The sequence below is a fragment of the Ostrea edulis genome, chromosome 7 (genome assembly GCF_947568905.1).
Source record: "Ostrea edulis chromosome 7, xbOstEdul1.1, whole genome shotgun sequence".
Taxonomy (NCBI): Eukaryota; Metazoa; Mollusca; class Bivalvia; order Ostreida; family Ostreidae; genus Ostrea; species Ostrea edulis.
This window is the reverse complement of record NC_079170.1, coordinates 82,731,771-82,754,734: the sequence shown is the minus strand read 5'-3', so window position 1 is coordinate 82,754,734 and position 22,964 is coordinate 82,731,771. Positions and strand designations below refer to the sequence as shown.

General features: G+C 35.1%; 2 protein-coding genes across 3 annotated transcripts; one reads left to right on the top strand and one right to left on the bottom strand.

Annotated features, from left to right (window-relative positions):
• Positions 1-6,016: 6,016 nt before the first annotated feature.
• On the bottom strand, positions 6,017-14,313 carry LOC125653954 (uncharacterized). Of its 2 annotated transcripts, none has more exons than XM_056145527.1 (9): positions 14,220-14,313; positions 14,063-14,129; positions 13,802-13,926; positions 12,921-13,115; positions 10,976-11,164; positions 7,975-8,079; positions 7,580-7,670; positions 7,353-7,491; positions 6,017-7,183 (listed from the first exon to the last, which is right to left on the bottom strand). In XM_056145527.1, the coding sequence occupies exons 1-9, from the start codon at positions 14,260-14,262 to the stop codon at positions 6,836-6,838; spliced, it is 1,302 nt and encodes a 433-aa protein (XP_056001502.1). In that variant the 5' UTR covers positions 14,263-14,313; the 3' UTR covers positions 6,017-6,835. The 2 variants fall into 2 exon arrangements, with proteins under 2 accessions (XP_056001502.1, XP_056001503.1); XM_056145528.1 differs by having other exon boundaries at positions 10,976-11,134.
• Positions 14,314-16,448: 2,135 nt separating this feature from the next.
• Positions 16,449-18,269, top strand: LOC125654693 (putative nuclease HARBI1). The gene is made up of 2 exons (XM_048884718.2): positions 16,449-16,932; positions 18,076-18,269. Exons 1-2 carry the CDS (start codon positions 16,605-16,607, stop codon positions 18,267-18,269), a joined length of 522 nt encoding a protein of 173 aa, XP_048740675.2. The 5' UTR covers positions 16,449-16,604.
• The last annotated feature ends 4,695 nt before the right edge of the window (positions 18,270-22,964 follow it).

The following is a 22,964-nucleotide window of genomic DNA, read 5'->3' as shown; positions in this document are numbered from 1 at the left end:
GTGATGTTATATTTACAGTCGTTTCCTCTCTAACGTGGTTAATTACATTAAAGTTCGTTAAAGCACCTTCAAAGAATTAATCTTTCACCATTGAAAAATAACACAGGTACTCAATTATTTTATATGCATGTTTTGTTTCCTTTCGTGGATGATAAAAAGAAGGCATTTTGCAAATAAGAGATTTTAGAGTCCAAATTTAGCTCTCATTTTATGCATAACCAAAGGTGAAGATAACGAACAGTGATCAATCTCATAACTCCTATAAGCACTACAAAGTAACGAGATGGGCAAACACGGGCACTTGGAAACACCAGAGTTTGGATCAGGTGCATAGGAGGAGTAAACATCCCCTGTCGACCGATCATACCCGCAGTGACCCAATATCTTCAAAAGGTAAACGGAGTTATCCGTGGTTAAAATTAGTGTGCCAAGAACAGCCAAACAATCGGTATGAAACACGGCATGTAGCATGTCAGCCAATTATAAATTGTATTGACAAAGTAGATCGTTATAAAAACCATATAATTTGTAAAATGCTGACTTTAAACGAGACTGTTGAAACCCCTGCATCATCAACTTGTTTATTAGTAGCCTTTCTCAATTTAAAAACTGGCCATACGCAGAATTAACTTTTGCCTATCGAATCAGTTGAGAAATATAAACACCATATGCGAGTAATTATAGAATATTGCTACATAAATATGGAAAGTTGACGATGGAGAAGATAAATTCATCCTGTTTGTCAAAATGTTGAGTTATTAGTTTTCCGTCAATAACTATTTCCAATAAAATATCTACGTATGAAGTAGAGGTAGACGACTCTGTGGTGTCTTTTATTTCGAGTTCATAGTGATATATCGAATCTACATATGAATGAAAATGATTGTTAATAAATGAAACGTCGCCGATATATCTAAATAACGAATTGAAGGCCACAGCAAAAGATTTTTTCTTCTTACGTAGAAGTTTTTGAATAAATTCTGTTTCATAAGAATATAATATCAGTTTAGCAAACAATGGAGCACAATGTGTGCCCATGGGAATTCCAATAAATTGTTAAAAGACCTGATCACCAAAGACGAGGAAGATATTGTCAATGAGGAACTTCAGCATATTTTTTTCAACTTCAGATTACTTGTGTTTGGAATCAGGATGATATTTAATAACGTTTTTTGTTGTTGTTTTTTTTGGATGACTGATAACTAGATATGAATATTTCCGTTTTCCATTCATGTTGAAGAAGCAAATGTCTATGATGTCATAAAGTCTGGTTTTGAATTTACCATGAGGAATTATCGTGTGAAGTGTTGAAAAGTCATACGTTTTGATGTTGTTGATTTTGATATCAATATCTGATAGAATATGCTTATAAATAATTATAAGATATACGTTCTGATTCTTTTTTAAAAAGATATTTATGAAAAATTATAATGATTATTTGGTAATAGTGTTTTGAAATCGACGAATAGAATCTTCAATAAACATGCAATTTAGAAATAAGATATATTTTAAGCAAATATATTTTTAAATGACCTGTATTTTTCGCGACATGGAATCAAGCCCTATTCTATGGTGTTCCATATTAACTATCAACGCTTAGGCCCCGCGATTATGTAACAAACTCAGACTCATAGTATAATTCTATATGTCCGCCATATTTCTCTGCTAATCCGTCATATTAGTTGGATATTCTATTGTTATATGTATCAGGGTTCGCATGGTATATAGGGGGACGAGTTTTGCTACGCTTCACTTCACATCAGTGTCTTCGATTTACTTGTGCGGGTAGCTTCGACAGGTAACACGTACATCTCCAATACTAATTTATAGGACATCAAGACGAAATGAAATCACGTTTTGAAACAACATGCATTGCTCAAAATTACGATAAACATATCGTACAGTAGTAAATCATTCTAAACGTTTTAGATAAATAAATATAGAATGCCTTTTCTTTACGTGAATGTGCTTACATTTGCAATAAATGTGTCAAAACTATACAAAAACGCGGAGAAATATTTCATCTATTATCTAGATCTATTGATGAAATGGAATAAGCAAACGGTATAAAATCTATACCATTCACACTTCAAGCAAAATTCAAATACATAAATGCTACTGTACGTATAAAGAAGACATGGTCATGTATGCTCGCCATGAAAAAACATTGAATGCGGACGACTATTTACCTGGATCTACTCGTAGTATATGTAAAGGACCGCAGATGTACGTGTACAATTGTCGAAAATACTCTAAGTAGTAGTAAAACTCCCTTTATTAGCATAATTCATGAAACAAAACGGTACACTCCATTTGTATTCCAACAGTAAATAACATTGTCCATTGTCCAGACTGCGACACACTTAGCCCGTGCCGATCAGCTATCTTCAATCAGGGGAAGTATCAGAGTAGAATATTTACCCTGTATGGTGCATGAATCCTTATACCGTATGATTTACTGGTCAGAGTATTGCAGATTTATAAATCAGGAAATCATTTAGGTACATAAAGTGTTTGTGCATAGATAATTTGCATATACAACACTGTACGGGTGTATGGGATGAGAGAGAGACACACACAAACACACACACAGAGAGAGAGAGAGAGAGAGAGAGAGAGAGAGAGAGAGAGATTGAGAGAGAGATTCAAACGATGATCTTGTAATAATCTCGCTCTTATTCAGACAAATGATATTGTTAATTCAATATAAGAGAACAGTAACTCAATATTCCTCTCATTAATTGATAATACGAATTTATTTGATTCATTTAAAGCACGCAATAATTAAAAATTAAACATATCTTTAAATAATGTTATTTTCAATTACTTTATTTCATGTTAATTCGGCGCTCAATATATCTTATATATCTATGCCATTTTGCGTTATTACATTCTGCGTTGAACTCGACGCAAATTGTACTAATGCAAAATGTAATAATTGGGTTTATCATATTATGCGTCGTTATCAAGCACATAGAATCAAGGGGAGGGGACAAGACTGTCTGTCCCCCACCTTTGATAACCATATCCATTGTTTGTCCTGCTTTTTGTTTATGTTTTCCGCCACACTCAACAATTTTTCAGTTATCTGTTATCTGGTGGCGCCCAAAATTTGTTGGTGGAAGAGAGAAACCAGATACAATGTACATGGGAAGAGACCACCGACCTTCCGAAAGTAAACTGGGAAACTTTCTCACTTACCGGAGCGAGCGCGATTTGAACCTGCGCCGACATAGGTGAGAGGCCGTTATTTTGTAATGCAAATAAAAGATATATTGGGTGGCACCCCCCCCCCCAAACTTGACCCCAGCTTGACAGTTCTGATATAATAGTAGAAGACACACACCACCACCAATTAAGAAAATGAAGATATTATGAGGCACTCATAGTAGAGGACTCTACCCACCCCATCCCACCCCCAACGATGGAAGAGAATGAAGTGTAGGGGGAAATTATTGAGGCAGTCAAAGTAAAAAACTCTTTTAACCCTTCACCTACATATTAGGACTTTGAACATCGGATAAAACATTTTGGTTTGTTTGGGTTTTTTGTTTTATTTTATTGCTGTTTTCGTTCATCTTTTTTAATTATTATTTTGAATGGCAAGAAATTTTGAAGAATCCAATTTTCCATTTTTTACTTCCTGTTGACCCCCCCCCCCCCTCCTGAAAAATGCCGATACATGTCTGCTTATTACAAGTACATTTTGCTTTTCAACACATGCATGCATACTTATTGTATGGTGTAGAATTGCACCCTTTACTAAGTTTTCCTTCATTTACACAGTGTAAGGAATGGTAAACCAAAATCACAAAACAAAATACATAAAGGCCAAGATAGTTTAAAGCGTAGGAACTTCATTCACGAATACAGAAATACATGTATTCAGACAAATCGCATGCATGCATTGCAGGGCTATAGCATATGTGTGTTTTAACGTTTCTGTAATATGCCATAATGAATATTTTCATTTCGTAGATCTGGTGCAATGGATATATTCTGAAAGTAGACATACGCTGTACGTCGAAATTTCAAATTCAAATGTATTCGATAAGATGTTAGTATTCATAAATCAGTAATATTCGTGCTGAGGTTTTATTTGATATGATACAGTGTCAATCTACTGTAATGCATTAGTAGGATATGCAGAAGGCAAGAATATAAACATTTTCTAGTATCGATATTTATATGATCACGAAAAAACATTATATAATTTATATCCGGATTCATATGCCGATTTAGATATCAATAAAAACAACGCTGCATAGTTTGGTGGAGGGGGTTCTAATGAGTCTCATGAAATTAAAAGAAGGAACCCCACATTTGCATTCAAACTAGATGTACTTCAAAATGAATTCATTTCTGCTCTGACTGAAAGCATGATTCTAAATTCGGGAACGAATCTTGCATACCAAATAATTAACAGGGGAACACATAAATTCGAGCTCCTTTATAATTTAATGAAATGCAGATAGGCACGTACCTTTCTTTCAACAGGAATTGATATGTTGTTTCAGGCACGTATACAGGGGGTTGGGGTGGGCAGGGAGGCTGGGCTGGTCTGCTCTCCTCACTTTTTTGACAATTTACTTTTTTCTGTTATTCTAACAGACAAAGTTAGTGTTTTCTACATGCAGTTTAAACTAATATTTTTTTTAAAATTGTGATGAATTCAATTATAAGCATCAATTCCTATAAGTTCTTAATATATTGTCAATCACAATTTTTTAAATAGCTTGAAATGTTTAATGCTTGTAAGCTTACCATTATATCAGTGATCAATTTTCTTTCCTTCTGTGAAATATATTGTACATCGAAGTAGGACACACACACACACTCTCTCTCTCTCTCTCTCTCTCTCTCTCTCTCTCTCTCTCTCTCTCTCTCTCTCTCTTTCTATCTACCCTCTCTCTCTCTCTCTCTCTCTCTCTCTCTCTCTCTCTCTTGTTCAATCAATTAATATGGACATACAGAGACCGTAAATAACTATGTGGTTCCCAAAGAGACAATAAAACTATATTTTCGTTTATTTCCTTTTATATGTGTCTTTGTGTAATCAACTGTTTATTATGGATTGCAAATGTAATACCCGCATTTTAGACAGATGTATATTTTCGATCATTATTATATCCAAGTTTGTATATGATCATCGATAAATTTTGAATTGAGCACGCAATATCTTCAACCAGATGCTCAGTGTATATGATTATATTCCCGATTTATATAAACTGTAAAACCTCGACCGGACAAGCATTCAATACAGGAAAATTTTTCGACTCTGACATCTCCCCTGATTGAAGACACCCTATTTGGCACGGGTTAAGTGTGTCGAAGTCTGTATAATGGAATGACAACGTGTTGTAAAGTTCTAACGAGATACAAATGGAGTTCACCATGTGCATTACATATTATACATATGGCATGGACCTGTATTTTGCAAAAATTGATATGAATAATATATTGTAATTGGCAAATGATTTCTGCGCATTTATTTCATAAAAAACTGCAAAAACTTGCATGTACTTGCAAGTATGCAAGAAAAGCTTCTTTTTTTTTGCATTTTTTTCTAAATTATCTAATCTTTCGGAATGTTGCATTGCTATACAGCAAATATTTTGTAATTTTGAGCAAAGCATAATATTTTAAAATGTGATTTTGTTTCGCATTCCCTATATATTACTATCGGAGATGTGCACTGGTCGAATCCACCTAGAAAAATCACTCAGGTGTGACAATCACATTTGGGGTATATACGGGTAGAGTAAATTAGCCTACCTGAGAGAAATATGGTGGATAAGATGAGAAAGGTGTACGTATTTATTAATTCATGTCAGCTTTAATTTGTAGACACTGATAACTTGATGAAGCAATATTACATAACAATTTTATTTTGACATCTCAACTCTTTCTTTGCAGTATTCTGATTATAACTTTTGGTCTCTTGTTGAGGGCGTTCCATGGTATGCACATTTCAAGCATACGATTATGATCTTTCAAAGAACAAATACAGACAGTAAATGATTAAATAGTATAAAGATACTACCTCTTAAGTTTTATTATTTGCATGTAGATCATCATATGATTTCAACAATGTATAGGCAAATGATGCAAACATATAAACAAAACAATACAAATTCAAATGTGTTCCACATGACGTCATCTCTGGTAAATAACTACGTCAATGCGCCCCTTGAGGTTCACGATCATAATGGCACAAGCTTCATCTCAAATCTTTCAATTTTCTATAGATATTGCAGCTAGAATTTTATATATCATCTGAACTGGGTCCGAATACTCTGTCCTTAAGGTATCCCCACAAATGATAGTCCACAGCAGGTTTCGGTCAGGGGAATGAGGAGGCCAGTCATTTGCTGCTTTGTAAGAAATAAGCTTTCTCAAATAATTCAGTGATTACCATGACACTATGTGGGGATGCGCCATGGTACTGAAACCAAATGTCTGTTGGATTAATTAGTCTTCGTTGTTCGTGGAATATTTAAAATCATGGATTTATCCATATCTCTTAAATTGCAAAAATTAGAGAGCATTCAAATTCACCGAAAGATTCGGAAATGATATTGAATCACGAATAAATAGATGTCACTGAAATGGTTAAAATTCTTGCAGATTCGTGACTGAATCCTGGAATTAATATCGTTTTACCCCATTTGTTGTTGACACATCTGAAATTAACAAGTGTTCTGCTGAGTGACTAAATGATGTTAGAACCAATTTTAGTCCACAATGTTTGAAAAGGTTGAATGTAATGTGTTTTATAATCTATGTAAACATGTATGGTAGGACACATTGTAATCTTTTATCGTATGAAGCATCATTACTTTAGATCCAATTCATCTGCTTTCTGTAGAAAAGAATATACATTATTCCCACCATCTGTAGCAGATGCATCCTGCAGGATTTCATAAAATTCTGTTCTTTGATATACATCATTGACGTCTTTCAATGGCAGTTCCTCCTGCACAATAGATGTTGATTTGTTTACTTCTTCTGACAAATGCACATGTGTATCAGGCAATGAAAGACTCTTTGGAATTTGCGGAAGCAAGTACTCTTCGTCTCTCTCCGAGTCGTGAGGTATATCTGGTAGTGTGGAGTGTTTCCTGTCGTTTAACACACTTCCCGTTGAACAATTTGGGATTGTGTTATCATTCAGAAGCGAGTCCTGGAGAGAAAAATAGAGTTCTACAAATGAAATGACTATGCTTTAGACTTGACTGAAAACAGGGTGCAAATGTTCACAAGAAAGAGACTTTACTTAAAGAAATTAATTATTGCATTTGCAAAGGTCGATGTATTTGTATGCAATATAAACGGAAGTTTTATTAACTAACAGGCTTGTCGGCAACTTCACTGTAGATGCCTTCTTCCTGATGGCTGACGTTGGACATCTGCAGAATGTCAGTTCCTCTCGTGTGTCCGTAAGATGCATTGATCATTTCATCATTACTTTCTGGCTTAGCTTCGTCAGTTCTACGTTTAGAGGTTTAGAGTTTCGTGTATAATAATCACTTGCCATTGGCAATCCAAAACTAATAAATAAAAGCAAATTGTCATTAACCTTTTTCTCCGAAACTCCTTGATAAACTGTATCAAGTATAGGATCCCTCCACCAATCCCTGCTGCAATGACGTGTGTAATCAACAAGATGCCTAAAACGAGTTCATATGATCACGAGAGAAGAAAATGTTGAGATATATTTTCATATTATTCAGTGAGGAAGAGTTATGTAAAATGCCTGATATATTGTACTCCTGACAAAGAAATTCTGTTTCATCTATATCATGGCGTTTTATTATTACACTTTTGAAAACTATTCACAGGATTCTCGTGCTCTACTTTCCCCGAATATTTGTGGCTGTGAAAGAATCATTAGTAATAAAAAAAAAAAAAGCAATGTAGACGAATACTGAAGTTGAATTACAGTATATTTCGGATGATTTTCTAAATACCTACCCAAATTACTACATCCAGGACAGTCCTTTTGTTTTGCTGCATTTACACAGTCATTTAATGTTTTATTTCCCGAACATTTCCGACACTGTTTACATTTTTTCTGGCCTACAAGATAAAATGATATAAAATATTTATTACTTCGCATCTGTGAAATTAGAAACATTTATTACTTTACAACTGTGAATTTAGAAACATTTATTACTTAACATATGTAAATTTGGAAACAGTTATTACTTTACATATGAGAAATTAGAAACATTTATTAGTGTAAGGTGAAGATGACAAACGGGATGATTTCAACTTCTCCATCGTCAACTTCCCATATTTATGTAGCAATATTCCATTATCACCTGCATATGGTGTTTACATCTTTCAACTGATTCGATACGCAAGAGCTTGTTCTGTGTATGGTCAGTTTTTAAATCGAAGCAGGTTACTAACAAACAAGTTGATGGTGCAGGGGTTCCAACAGTCGCGTTTAAAATCAGCATTTCGCAAATTATACGTTTGTTACAACGATCTAGTTTGCCAATATAACCTATCATTGGGTCAAATGCTGTCTGACGTGTTTAGGCCGTTCTGGCACACAGATTTTGACTACGGATAACTCCCATTACCTGATCAAGATATAGGGCTCACGACGGGTATGACCGATCGACAGGGAATGTTTACTCCTCTAGGGTACCTGGCCCCACCTCTGGTATGTCCAGGGGTCCGTGTTTGCCCAATTCTCTGTTTTGTATTGCTTTTACGAATTTTTAGATTGTTCACTGTTCGTTGTCTTCGCCTTTCATTGATCAATCTCATAAGCAATACAAAATAGAGAGTTATGCAAGCACAGACCCCTGAATATACAAAAGATGGGGTCAATTGCCTAAGGGGAGTAAGCATCCGTTGTCGATAGGTCACACCCGCAGTGAGTACTATATCTTAACCAAGCAAACAGAGCTATCCGTTGTCAAAAGCAGTGTCCCTAGAACGGTCCAACAATCGGTATGAAACACATGAGACAGCACTTGCCTCAATGATAGGTTGCATTGGTAAACTAGATCGTTATAACGACAATAGCATTTACGAAATGCTTACTTTAAGAGACTGTTAAAACACATGTACCATCAACTTGTTTGTCAGTAGCCTGCTTCGATTTAAAGATTGATCTTACGGAAAACACGCTTTTGCGTATCGAATCAGTTGGGATATATACACACCATATTTGCTAGGTAAATATGGGTAGTTGACGATGGAGAAGCTGAAATCATCCCGTTTGTCATAAAGTTAGGTTGTTAGTTAGAGATATATCGAATCGACATATCAATGAAAATTATTATTGGTGATAGATTAAACGTCGTCGATTATAATAAAACAATTTAAGTAGAATAAATCTGTCCACTGCTTAGTGAAATATGGATTTAATACAGTGTTATGTTAACCGCAAACAGTGAGTTTTCTAGAACGTGAACTAACTTATTGTGTGAAATAAGTGGGCGTTGTAAATTAAACAAACAGTGGTACTGATTTCTGGATGTCACATGTTGATTATAGAAATTCCTTTATCTAACCATTAAAGTAAAACGTTCTGTTCTGTCCAACGCAGCACCTTTTTATCATATTGAAAGATGAAGATAATGAACAGTGACCAACCCCACACCTCCCACAAGCAGCAATACGACAATTGTTTCTTAGCGATAGCAGAATGAAACATTAACCATAAAAATAATGGATGTTCATGGAATACTTGCTAATGTCCAGTGCGTCCACGTGAATTGCTTACCCTTGTATTTCATACAGGATTATAATGTTGTCATCCAAACAATAACACCCACGCGAAAAGTCGACTGATTTATTCCACAGAACTAAACACACTGAATGGTAGTATTATCTCCATATATTTACTCTAGCTCATGTACTTGTCAATATACATATCTTTCATGATTACGGGTTTGTTTGTTTTTTTCTCGACCGTATGTAGAGGCAACTATATCGCTTGGGTTCGAATTACTATTAAAGAGTAGAGCTAAAAAATGAAATTCGCCGATGTAAAAACAAGAAGCCAAATGCTTTAAGATTCTACTCTGTATCCCTACATATCCTTACATAATTAATCTCTGTATCCCTACATATCCTGACATGATTAATCTCTGTATCCCTACATATCCTGACATGATTAATCTCTGTATCCCTACATATCCTGACATAATTAATCTCTGTATCCCTACATATCCTGACATAATTAATCTCTGTATTCCTACATATCCTTACATAATTAATCTCTGTATCCCTACATATCCTGACATAATTAATCTCTGTATCCCTACATATCCTGACATAATTAATCTCTGTATCCCTACATATCCTGACATAATTAATCTCTGTATCCCTACATATCCTGACATAATTAATCTCTGTATCCCTACATATCCTGACATAATTAATCTACATTACTTCCAGCGTTCATGTCTGTGTTGTATTACATTCATATATCCTCAAATCTACATTACTACCAAAGTTCATCCAGACATTACGTATACTTCCCAAGATATGCAGAAATTAATACAAAAAATTGCCTTTTAATTTTCATTCGAAATTTACCTAGGCCTGGTAATGTATACTACTAAATAGAATGTGAATTGCGACAAGCATTTATGTAGAATGTGTAATATAAGATATAATTTCTAAGTTGACATTTTCTCCAGTTAATAAATTGAAATCCGCAATACCTCCAATTGACTGAAAATTGTAAAACTGTCTTCACTCACACTTATCACGGATGTTTAAATATCCTACATTTAGAGTTTTATATCTTTACTCTTTATATTTCGCCAAATAATGTATCTTCAGTGATGCTCAAGTCGAAATATTGGAAATCCAAAATAGCAATTATCTTTTTCTTCAGTCCATAATTTTTTACTCAATGATGTAACATTCGTTACCAGAGGAGTAAAAGACAACTTTCAGAATCCACCCTCTCTCAATAAAGAAAACGAAAGGCCATGAAACTTACATGCGGGATTTGGATTCTTTTTATTTTCTGTTTTAGTAGCTTCTTTGTCCTCGCCGTCATTATCGTTGTTATCATCAACACCGACATCTTGATTGGGCATTTTCTTATCTGGGTTGCTCGTCTCAGACCAGAAATGTTTCCGAACAGTTGTTGAAATTTCTGTTGAAGTAATGTGCAAGTAATTACACTCTGAAAGAAGATTTCAGAAATCCTTCACAGGGAAGTTCGCATAGATTTATAGCTAATACCATATCAATCGAATTTTAGCGAGGATTTTATTTTCGCATTATTGGCGACGGTGGTGAGGGAACTAAAATTGAATATTAATAATATTTATTCCATATCGGAGGTAATAAATTACCTTGCTTAGAATTATAAAGTCGCTTATCATATATATACCCTAATTGGTGGTCAGATTCCTAAATTTGTGTCTCGCTAGAAACACCACTTATATGTTAATTTAATTTCCCTTATAAAACGCAACTGATTAGCTATTTTGACTTAATCAAACAAAGTCCCTGTTACGTTGTGTAATGTACCGTCTTAGGATTGATATCACAATGCGTGGCTCATCCGTTTGAGTTAGTAACTACGAGAAAATTGTTCTGCGTCATAAAAATTCATGTTTACTACATTATATCTAATCTGTTTTCTAGTATCAAATTAATTTTTGTGTACATAAAATAACTTGAGCAGTCTCTGCACTCCAAGCAAACAAAGAGGAATGACCAAAGCGTCCTAACGGCGCGCTGTGATTGGTCATCCATATGATAGGTAGGCTAAGTACGGGGCACTAAACAAAACATTACATCATCTAACTTTGTCTGATCGGACAGTGATGATAAAGAAACAAACCAATATGAAGCATCCGAAAAGGGGGGCCTCAAACAGAAAAATTTCCATACCCAACATCCATCGAACGTGCAAGAAACAAATTTAGCATGTTATACAAATCATATATAACATTTCACAGGAAGCATGTAAAATTTCCTGAATGGCAATGTACATGGTCGTAATTTCATCGTCAACATTTTACACATGTTTTCCACCGACAACAAATAAATAAACAAACCACGCATTATCTATAACGTAGATTCTAATGACATTTTTCATGAATAATCACACAATTTCAATGTACATGTAAAACATCTTGGAATGTAAAAAAAAAACCTCTTGAAAATGATCTTTTATGAATTAGATATTGTGACAGACATAATTTAGTTTTATTAATTTTCAACGAACTATTTCATGCATCGTAATGTTACGAATTAACGTAATTAGGGTAAAAGTAAACGAAAGGGAATAATACCAAATGCAAATTAAATAGGCTGTAAGGAAAAAAATGTAAGAAAAAGAATCCCCATGGTTTATAGTTATGTATTATCTGTCCCCACGCCAAGGATTGGGGAGATATGAAAGATAGTTCAATATAAGCGACTTCAATATAACAGATAGTTCAATATAAGCAACTTCAATGTAAGTGGAGTAGACTATAATTATAGGTTATAGACTTTGTATGGGAAAATATGACGACCGAGTTTTTTGGCGCGTAGACGGACCGAGCTTGCAAGAAAAAACGAGGTCGTCATATTTCCCATACAAAGTCTATAACCTTTTTATTATATACTTTCAATTTCATTTAGAATCTAACAATAATTTTATTTTTAACAATAACTTTATCGGTTTAACTGAGTAAAAGATGAAAAACACGAAAAATTTGAAATTTAACGGCGTAGAAATTTGATTGTGACGTAATGTTTGCGGGCCGGAATGTTTCCGGGCATATATCGTGTGATATATGCCTGCAAACTTTTAAAGAAAAAAGAAGAGATGAAATTGAAAGTATATAATAACGTGGTTTATGATTACACTGTTACATGTATTGATATTGAAAAAACGTACTTAACTCAGGTATGTTAATTGTGTAATTACAATACAAACTTACGTGCTGTTCCTGTGCCGTAACAAGTGATATTCAAGTTGGTTTTCTCATCAGAAGATGGGTTGGTCCTTGAAAAGAGTACGTACTCCTTCTTATCTGAGATGACTGTGAATGTCCATGAATAGCAAATGTCCTTTTTAAACCTTAGACATCTTCCTTGAAAACTACATTTGATCTGCCTGCATAATTGGAGGTCGTCTGAGTGAAAAGAGAAACTAAATCAGTGAATATATCCACTCCCCCATTATAGACACACCTATTCTAAGATAGACAAAGTAAATTGACCTGGTTCTCCATTATAAAAACATTTATTCTGTATTTCAGGACGCGTGATGCAAACAAATAAAAAAATTATGAATGAATGCGTTGTATATAGATTATGGCTTAGTTTGGTTGTAATAGATACAAATATAAAATCCTTTAGAATGATGATAAGATTGATGGATTGTTTTGCTGTTGTCCGCCACACTCAACAATGTTTCAGTTATCTGGTGGCGCCCAGTTTTTATTGGTGGAAGAGAGAACCCAGATACTATCTTCCTGGGAAGAAACCACCGACCTTGCGAAAGTAAACTGGGAAACTTCCTCACTTACCGGCGGCGCGAGCGGCGTTCGAATATTTGATGGAGGTCATCTGTCGAAAATTCCATGAGTATATGTACCCTTATCATATCAAAGATTGCAAAGCAATTGTACCACTATGATTCCGACCCCGGTTCGTTGGATCAGAAACAATGTGCGCGAAATTCTTTGTAAAAAACTGAAATCATTGGTAACGCACAACAAATGTTCCACTTCCATTCCTATCCCTGTGTTTCTAATAGTTGCCACTATACACTGATTAAAATCTTGCACATTCAAAGTATTATAGAATTAATAAACACCTGATGTGGAACTTGGGTTTAAAAATGTATCTTCTCTCCAGTTCTTTGTATATATAAAACAGGGAAGACATTGTTTCTCACGTATCTCGCCCAGGATTCTGAGCGTGCTGTCAAAACTTTTCACTCTGTAAATACACATCACGGGGAAATATAAATCAATATCTAAATATATTTTCAGCAATTTGATTGAAACACGAATCAACTAACGTATATTGTATTCAAACTTAACATATGACCATTATACTACATGCAATGACTCACTCGTCATACACAGTGTAATCCCCGTCAATTTTTGAGGTTAGTAGAGGTTTTATCGATATCCCAGCATCTACAAACGAATAAGACCAAATTACTTGTCAACAGAAAACACACAATTTCATTCTCACATATGCATTTGTATATTCAATTTGCAACTTACATAAATACAATTCCAAGATCAGTAGATGTTGAAAGATGATCATGATCTCGCTTCACAGCGCAACCTGATAAATATATTTGATTAATAAATGAAGTTTCCCCTCCTTTCTAGCTTCATAAGGACATTACAGTTTTCAGAGACAATGCGAGCATTTAGAGCATTACAAACAAGGAACTCCTATAATCCATAAGTAGTATTGACCGGAGCGGGGTTTGAGGATATTGTTAGAAAGATTTTTTTAAAGAAAACTGTTGTTTCTCTGTTTTGTTATTTCTTTATAACGAAATTAGAATGATGACTCACTAACGGCATAGATGATGATTCATACTATCCACTGCTGACAGTTGTGTCGCTCATCAGATGTTTGTCGTTGTCGACTTTATTTTGTTTGATACAACTTTCTTGAATTAATCTTACTGTTTCCTTTGAACCAGTCCTCTTTAGTTCTACGATAAAGTACCCTATGTGCTCGTATAGTGTAGAAACCTTAATTTATATCTTGAATGGTTGTCTTTTTATTTTAGCTCACTTAATTAAGCTGAATGCTTGTCTCTCTGAATCAAATTTCTGCAGGTCCGTCCGTTTGTCTGTTGTCTGTGACGTAGTGTTTGTCATCTGTGACGTAACGTATTCATGCAAGGTGAAGATAACGAACAGTGATCAATCTCATAACTCCTACAAGCAATACAAAATAGATAGTTGGGCAAACACGGACCCCTGGACACACCAGAGGTGGGATCAGGCGCCCAGGAGGAGTAAGCATCCCTGTCGACCGGTCACACCCGCCGCGAGCCCCACATCCCGATCAGTCAAACGGAGTCATCCGCAGTCAAAACCAGCGTGCCAAGAACGGCTTAACAATCGTCATCAAACACGTCAGACAGCATTTGACCCAATGCGAGGTTGTATTGACGAACTAGATCGTTATAACGACCATAGAATTTGCAAAATGCTGACTTCAATCGAGACTGTTGAAATCCCTGTACCATCAACTTGTTTGTCAGTAGCTTACCTCGATTTAAAAACTGACTATACCCAGAACAAGCTCTTGCATATAAAATCAATTGAGATATATAAACACCATATGCAGGTGATAATGGAATATTGCTACATAAATGTGGGAAGTTGACGATAGAGAAGCTGAAATCATCCCGTTTGTCATACAGTTGAGTTGTTAGTTTGCCGTTAATGTCTACTTTCAATAAAATATCTAAGTATGAATCAGAAGTGGACGACTCTGTGGTGTCCTTTATTTCGAGCTCACAGGGATATATCAAATCGACATATGAATGAAAGCTATCATTGTTAATAGACAAAACGTCATCGATATATCTAAAAGTCGAATTGAAGGTCACAGCGAGAGATTTTTTCTTCTCACGTAGACGTTTTTGAATAAATTCTGCTTCATATGAATATAAAAACGGGTCAGCTAACAAAGGAGCACAATTCGTGCCCATGGGAATTCCAACAGACTGTTGGAAGACCTGATCACCTGCCATTACTAGGTTACATGTATGAATTGTTTCTATTTTCTCCTTCTGCTCAAAAATCACAGAATCATTTAAACATTACCATGTGAAAACCGAAGATAACGAACAGTGATCAATCTCATATGTGGCGCCAAACATGCCTGGATAAAGATATTTTAATCTACGAGAATGAAGAATAATGACCCCTTCCGGGAGAGATAATCAAATAGTAGTGAAAATAGGATGGTTGTTTAAACGGCTTCTCTTAACATAGAATCAAAATAATAATATGTGGCATAGAAGCATGGGAATAATTATTTGTTTTATTTGTATGTTGATTTGAATTTTTCACCCATATAGAGGTGTAACCAGAATACAAATCCTGATATTCACATGTAGCTACAGACAGTAGCATAAGAGGTGAAGATAACGAACAGTGATCAATCTCATAACTCCTTTAAGCAATACAAAATACAGATTTGTGGAAACACGGACCCTGGATCAGGACTGGGTTGCTCAAAACCTTGGTTAAGCTTAACCAGTGGTTAAATCCTTTGTCCACCGGTTAACTTTTAGCCAATGGTTAAATTCTGTTGCTCAAACGTTAGCCAGTGGTTAAGTTGCCTAACCAGTGGTTACGTTTTGTCCAAAGTTAGCCATTCTGCAGAGGTGGGTCAAGTCTTTTAACCAGTGGTTAAACATGGCTGCCCGCTTGCTGTTTGATGTTAGCCTTGGCAGACGACACAAGAAAATAAGAGTTTACAGACATTTTAATCACGATTTCAATGACAGTGAATACAAAGAAAGGTATAGGTTAAGTAAAGAGTCAGTTAATTTCATCACTGATCTACTAGAACCCGAGTTGTGCCGTCCAACATTGCGCTCATATTCCTTGTCAGCTCTCAGTCAGGTCGAGATGGCTCTACGATATTACGCTACAGGTGATAACATGAAAACTATAGGCGATACACTGGGTTTCCACAAGTCAAGTGTATCTCGAAGTATCCACGATGTATCCCAAGCCCTGACCGATTTGGCCTCACGTTTTATAAAGTGGCCATCCACAGAAGGAGAGAAGTCCAACATCAAGAAGGGCTTTTATGCCATTGCCAAATTTCCTGGTGTGATTGGTGCTATCGATGGTACCCACGTCCGCATCATGGGCCCCAGTGAGCACGAGCACGTGTATGTGAACCGGAAAGGCTTCCATTCAATAAACACACAGGCCATATGTAATCATGAAGGTGATTATACTTTATCCAAGTTTTTATCTTTCTTCAATATATTGTATTTAGTATTCCTAAAATAAATAATTAAATGATCATGAGATAATAAAGACAGGTCATACACTTCATGATATTGAATTTGAATATCAATTATGTCACTCATAATAACTTTTGAAGTTAATATACCGGTATATCACCACTAAACATTGATATAAAAATTCATATTCACCAACAAAATATTCAAAAATACACAATGACTCACATGAACTTTTAGCAGTGGAGAAACACAGTCTATCCGTGTCGACAACTTGTAGGCCTATGAAAGAGAGAATAGTGTTTCCCACTTCCGGTAAAAAATGAGCTTTCACTCCAACTGTAAATCCCCCCCCCCCACTTTACTTCACTTACCTATGTATGTAAATACATAATTTGTCACATGTGTACTATATAGTTGGCGGTAGTATCATCACTGAATAATTGCATTACTTGTATTTTTGTCACGTAGTAGCATCGTATGAGGAATATTAACGTGCCTAAACCAGTGGCGGATTTAAGGGGGCGGGGCAAAATCTTTTGATTTCTTGAATTACTTCATTGGGAGAACTTAATTTTTTTCCAAAAAAACACTTAAAATGTGCGTCATTTTATTAACCTCACCTTATCAGAAATGATAGAAAATAGTACAAATGACTAATTAGGAGACATATTTGAAGTCTTATAAAATCTAGGGTGGGGGGTGAATATTTCATCAACTTATACTTTCTAATTTTTGGGGGGTGGGTGGGCTCCTTCAGTACTGATATTACAATTCAGAACTTTCAAGCATACATTCTTGTTCTCATTCATACCTACTAGCAACTATAAAAAAATAGTGGGCCACCCAATATACCTTTGTTTACATATGAAAAAACACATACGGTCATTATCAGTGGTGGAAGATTTTGAGAGGAGCCATAAAGTCCCCCTTACCCCTTTGGACACCCAAATTGGCTGAAAATTTTGGCTTGCACTTGACTTAGTTTAATGAATACATATCATAATTACATAAATATATATTTTTAAAAACAACAACAACAACAAAACCCAACTTTCTGTCCTGCTGGTAGTAAAATAATGAAACTTCATGCAAGCCCCACCTTTACTCCTTTTCCTTACTTACAGGCCGATTTATCAACATTGTTGCCAAGTGGCCAGGGTCCAACCATGATTCTTTTATTTTTCGAGAATCAAATATTGGAACATATTTCGAAGCGCATCATAAAGGGATTGATGTGGATGGACTACTGATTGGTGACAGTGGATATGCATGCAGCAAATATCTGGTGACTCCCTTTCTACGACCCACGACTGATTAAGTGATTCAAGTTCCGGGGGGTGGGGGTAATTTAAGACCAAACTAAAATCAGATACTGAGATTTCCTAATTCAAAAGAGGAAATGTTATGGAGTCAATTCCTCAATTCAAATTATCGATTTCATATTTTAATACAATTACCTCACCAGAAAAGTTGTAATTGTCGTCAAATGTATTATGTAGGTCTCAGATGAAATACAATGAGGCACATACACACACAAGGGCAGTGATTGAGCGAAGTTTCGGGTGGCTGAAGCGACGATTTATGGTCCTTCATGGAGAAATTAGGGTATTTCGATATGCACATGCTATGTACTTGATTTATTTGACAACTCTTCAATGTTAAATGAAATTGTAAATAAAATTTACTATTTTTTCCAAATGCTTGCTTCACAAACTATTTGGAACTGCATTCAATTTCGAATTTATCTAAAACTTGAGAGATCAATGTTTTAAATTAATTTACATTGTATTATGAAATTGTGCATTTTTACATGTTAGATTTTCATGTGTTCTCTTTTCTAGTGTAAACCGTATCGTGCTGCAAAAATAATTGTAGCTTGTGCTGTGCTGCACAACATTGCTTTAGAGAGGAAAGATTGTATGGATGATTTGGAGTGTGGACATTCAGATGAGCCACATGTTTCAAATAATATTGTAGTGGAACCAAACAACAACAATGTCAGACAGTTCATTGTCCAAAATTATTTTTAATTATAGTCAGAATATTTGCTACTTTTAACTCCACCCCCAAGTGAGGTATCCCATGGGCCTCATTGCTCACCTGATTCACCTTCAACCTGTCATTGTTTACCTGTTGTGATTTTCAAAAAACTTTTTTTCATCAATATTTATTCCCATAACATTTTTACCCCCATATTGTGCCCTTAACTTAGTCCCAAAGGATCACAACATAACTGAAAATTAATTAACATAACAAAGAGATCCAGCAACACCAATATGACTAACATATAGACAAACAGATGACAGACAACATGATCAGAATAGCTTACTACAGGTGAATTTTACTGTGTATTGAGCCATTTAATATACTACATCTCATTTTCTGTTGGCTTAGATGGTAATTCCATCTGCAGGTTTTTTTAATTTCTAATGCAACTTTTTCTTTCTGCAATTTAATAAGTTCTTTCATTAGTAAGATCCTCTCCCTATCCTCTCTCAATACACTTTTCTGAAGATCTAGCAGACTTTCCTGACCAATTTTCCTCTTCTTTGTTTTACCTAAAAAAATCAATATACATCAATCCAATAGTATACTTAGATGTTCATTAAATGTTTATATTTGAAATATGTTTTTGAGTTTCCAAAGTTCATTTTTGTTAAATATACTTATTACATTATATAGTTTTTTTTATTATTGTATAATTCAAATTTGTTTTCACTTAATTCTTTGCAGTGAGACAATTTGATTTGCAATTTTTCACTATAAAATAATTTTGGGATACAGTGAACCATTTTTTGTAAGTAGTGTTAGACTCGCACTATTGATGTCTTTAACATTAGACATTGCTTTATATACAATACCTGTTTCATTATTCTTTGAGCTGATCAAGGTCCCAGAACTTGATAATGTAACATCATATGTTACAGATGTCCCTAAAATAAAATTCAATTTTAAATACTGAATTATTTGACAGTTATAACCTTTGCTTTGCAATACATGCACATTTGAGAGCGCCCTTAGTAACCTCTCCCAATCGACCCAGTGCTATAAATCTCTAATCTCCATTCTTACAGAAAAGTAAATATAGATCTGGTATTATGCACTACATTCATGTATTAAGTATTATGTATGTCATATGAGATTACGTATTTATCATTGTTAAACTTACATTCCACATTTTCTGGGAGTTGAAAAATTGTCTCTGTACTACCTTGGTCTATGAATTTCAAATATTGCTAATTACTATATAAATATTGTTAATTTGTAATTATGTTTAATAATTTAATAAATAAATAAATAAATATATATACATGTACAATGTTTTTATTATATTTATATCACCATTGGTCTTGTTAAAATGTTATATGCTAAAATAAACTTGTTGTAAACATTGCATTACCTTCAAAGGTGACTGTCTCTTCATTGATGGTTTGAAAACCTAGATTGTATGAAATTAATTAAGAAAAATCGATTACCATCATAAAGAAAATTTTACATCATCAATGCATAACTTTACAAGCAATTGGTATATTATAAAAGAAGCTGACAATAAAAAAGAGAAAACGATGAAGTTATGGGGAAGGGGTCACAAGTTTACATGTTTCAATCACCTATTTGTTGGCCCTTTTTCATGCTGTTCAAGTGTGAAAGTTTAGGGGCCAAGATAAGGGTCAATTGTTGAACACGTTTTAAAAATGTGCCCCCCACTCCCCACCCCTCGCTTTCCTTTGTCAAAAGGAACAATTAAAATATACTTATAACTCAAAAAAGCCATTTCAGAGTAAAAATCTTACCTGAACTCTCAGCTTTCTCTAACATACATGTAGGTATAGCTGGTACTTCTGGATTAAATCAAAAACAAAAGTGTGTAAATAACAAAACATTTAAATATCTGATTGAAATATATTTCGTGTGTATGTTTCTAAATTAAATTTACACGAAGTACTATATTTGAACACTGTTCGTTGGGATATTGTATTTATACATTATAGGAAATTATGATACTAGGTGCAAAACACTCATGGGGCGAAAAAAGAAGTTTCCGTGACCTTCACATTGCTAATGCATCAAGTACGATTACTCGGTAGCAGTCGGTTATATGGACTCTAAATTTCAGTTTTAAAATTAGATAGGATGTACGTGTATGGAATATACTTCAACAGTTGTTAATGATGAGTTTTTTCTTGCATATTATCAGTGAATTACAACTCTGAAGTTCGGTCTATCGTCGGATAGCCCAAGACATGTATTGCAGACGAACACAAGTTACGAATTTCCTCTGCCATAGTTACTCAATGTTCTTGGATAATGTTCTTGGACAAATTACAAAAGAGTGGTTTAGCGAATAATAATCTTACCATGGATTATGAGGCCTCCGACCTCAACTCCTCCCCCGATCCCAATAAAGTTGGGGGAATCGTGGTGGATATCTAAGATTTTTTGCGACACCGGATCAATTGGCTGAGGTGGCGGACCGACCCCGGTTTTGACACGGTGAGTCTTCTGGAGGTGTTTCTCCACTTTTGCCTTCGAGCAGGCCTTTCTATATTTTTCCTTTACCTGGTCTATCGAACGCACTACCCCCGACCCCCTGGAATTGACAGCTTCCGTAATACGTCGCCACACAGCAGCTTTTTTAGCATTAGTAACCTGGTTTGTCTGTTTAGACTTGAGCAAACTTAAATGTTCTTCAACTAGTTCCACTAGAAATAGTGTCTCCTCTGGTGAGAAATTTTCACTTCGTTTCTTGTTTGTGTTGGTAGCCATTATTGTTTACATATACAGACGACAGATGTTGCATTGTGGGATACTAACCACTGGTTAAAGTACTAAACCGTTGGTTAGTAAGTCCTAGGGCTAAACTCACTTTGAGCAACAGAATTTTGACCAGTGTTTAGATACCCAGTGGATTGTAAATTTACCCACTGGTTACTTTAACCAGTGGTTAAATTTAACCAAGGTTTTGAGCAACTGGGTCCAGGTGTCTAAGAGGAGTAAGCATCCCCTGTCGACAGGTTACACCCGCCATGAACCCTATATCTTGCGTTAATATAGTTATATAATATGTACATTTAAGGCTGTGAAGGAACATTTTAAGACAATGAGACCGGAACTGAATATATGGTGTAAAGTTACTAGGAATTGACCTTAGATATGAAAATAGTTTAGATAGGGGATTGTTTTTAATAGATGATATGTTAAAAATAATAAAGTATAGCTCTTAGCACAGGTTCTTGGGTTCCATACACCCCCTCCCCGATTCTGATTGGCTGTTCGGATATGGTAACCGCATCTCCTCTGGCGACGTGGAGGAATGAATTTCGTGCATTTTCTTAACCTGGCGACATACCAAGATGACACAGACTGTAATTGTAGTGCTATTGTTTGCTTGTAGCAATGAAAAAGTGTCTAAAGAACTGTAATTAGCATAAAAGTGTGCTTTCTTTTCAACCGGAAGTTTGGGTTTGTTTCTGGATTCCTGGTTTTCACTAATTGTAAGAAGTTTAGGTAGTGAAAACTGAAGATAATGAACAATCACCTCAGTTAAGACTTCCAGAGAACAATCACAGTGCTGTATATAAATGTACCATAGTGCACTTTACAAGATATGACGTCACAATAAAAAGAACCTACGACGTACAGGTTCTTACAGCAATCGAATCCCGTACCAAACTAATAATTATTCTGCCCAAAATAGGATAGAGACCCCAAAATGGCACAGAATGACCCTTTATTGTTAAAAATATTCCGCCAAAAGTGGGAGTTGGGGTTGGTAATAACCCCATTACCCTCTCTAGATCTGCCACTGTAACTTAAGCATTAAATCACGAAATGTGCAGTTATTGAAATACTAACAAATGAATGTTTCGTGTAATTTATGCATAGAAACTTTCATGTTATAGATCACTTTTTAAAATCCCATGGCCTCTCTCAGCATTTTTGTTTTACTTTCAATGCTACTAAAAATGTTTTTGCTGGTTCAATAAAAATTCATTGGGTATATTTGTTACAG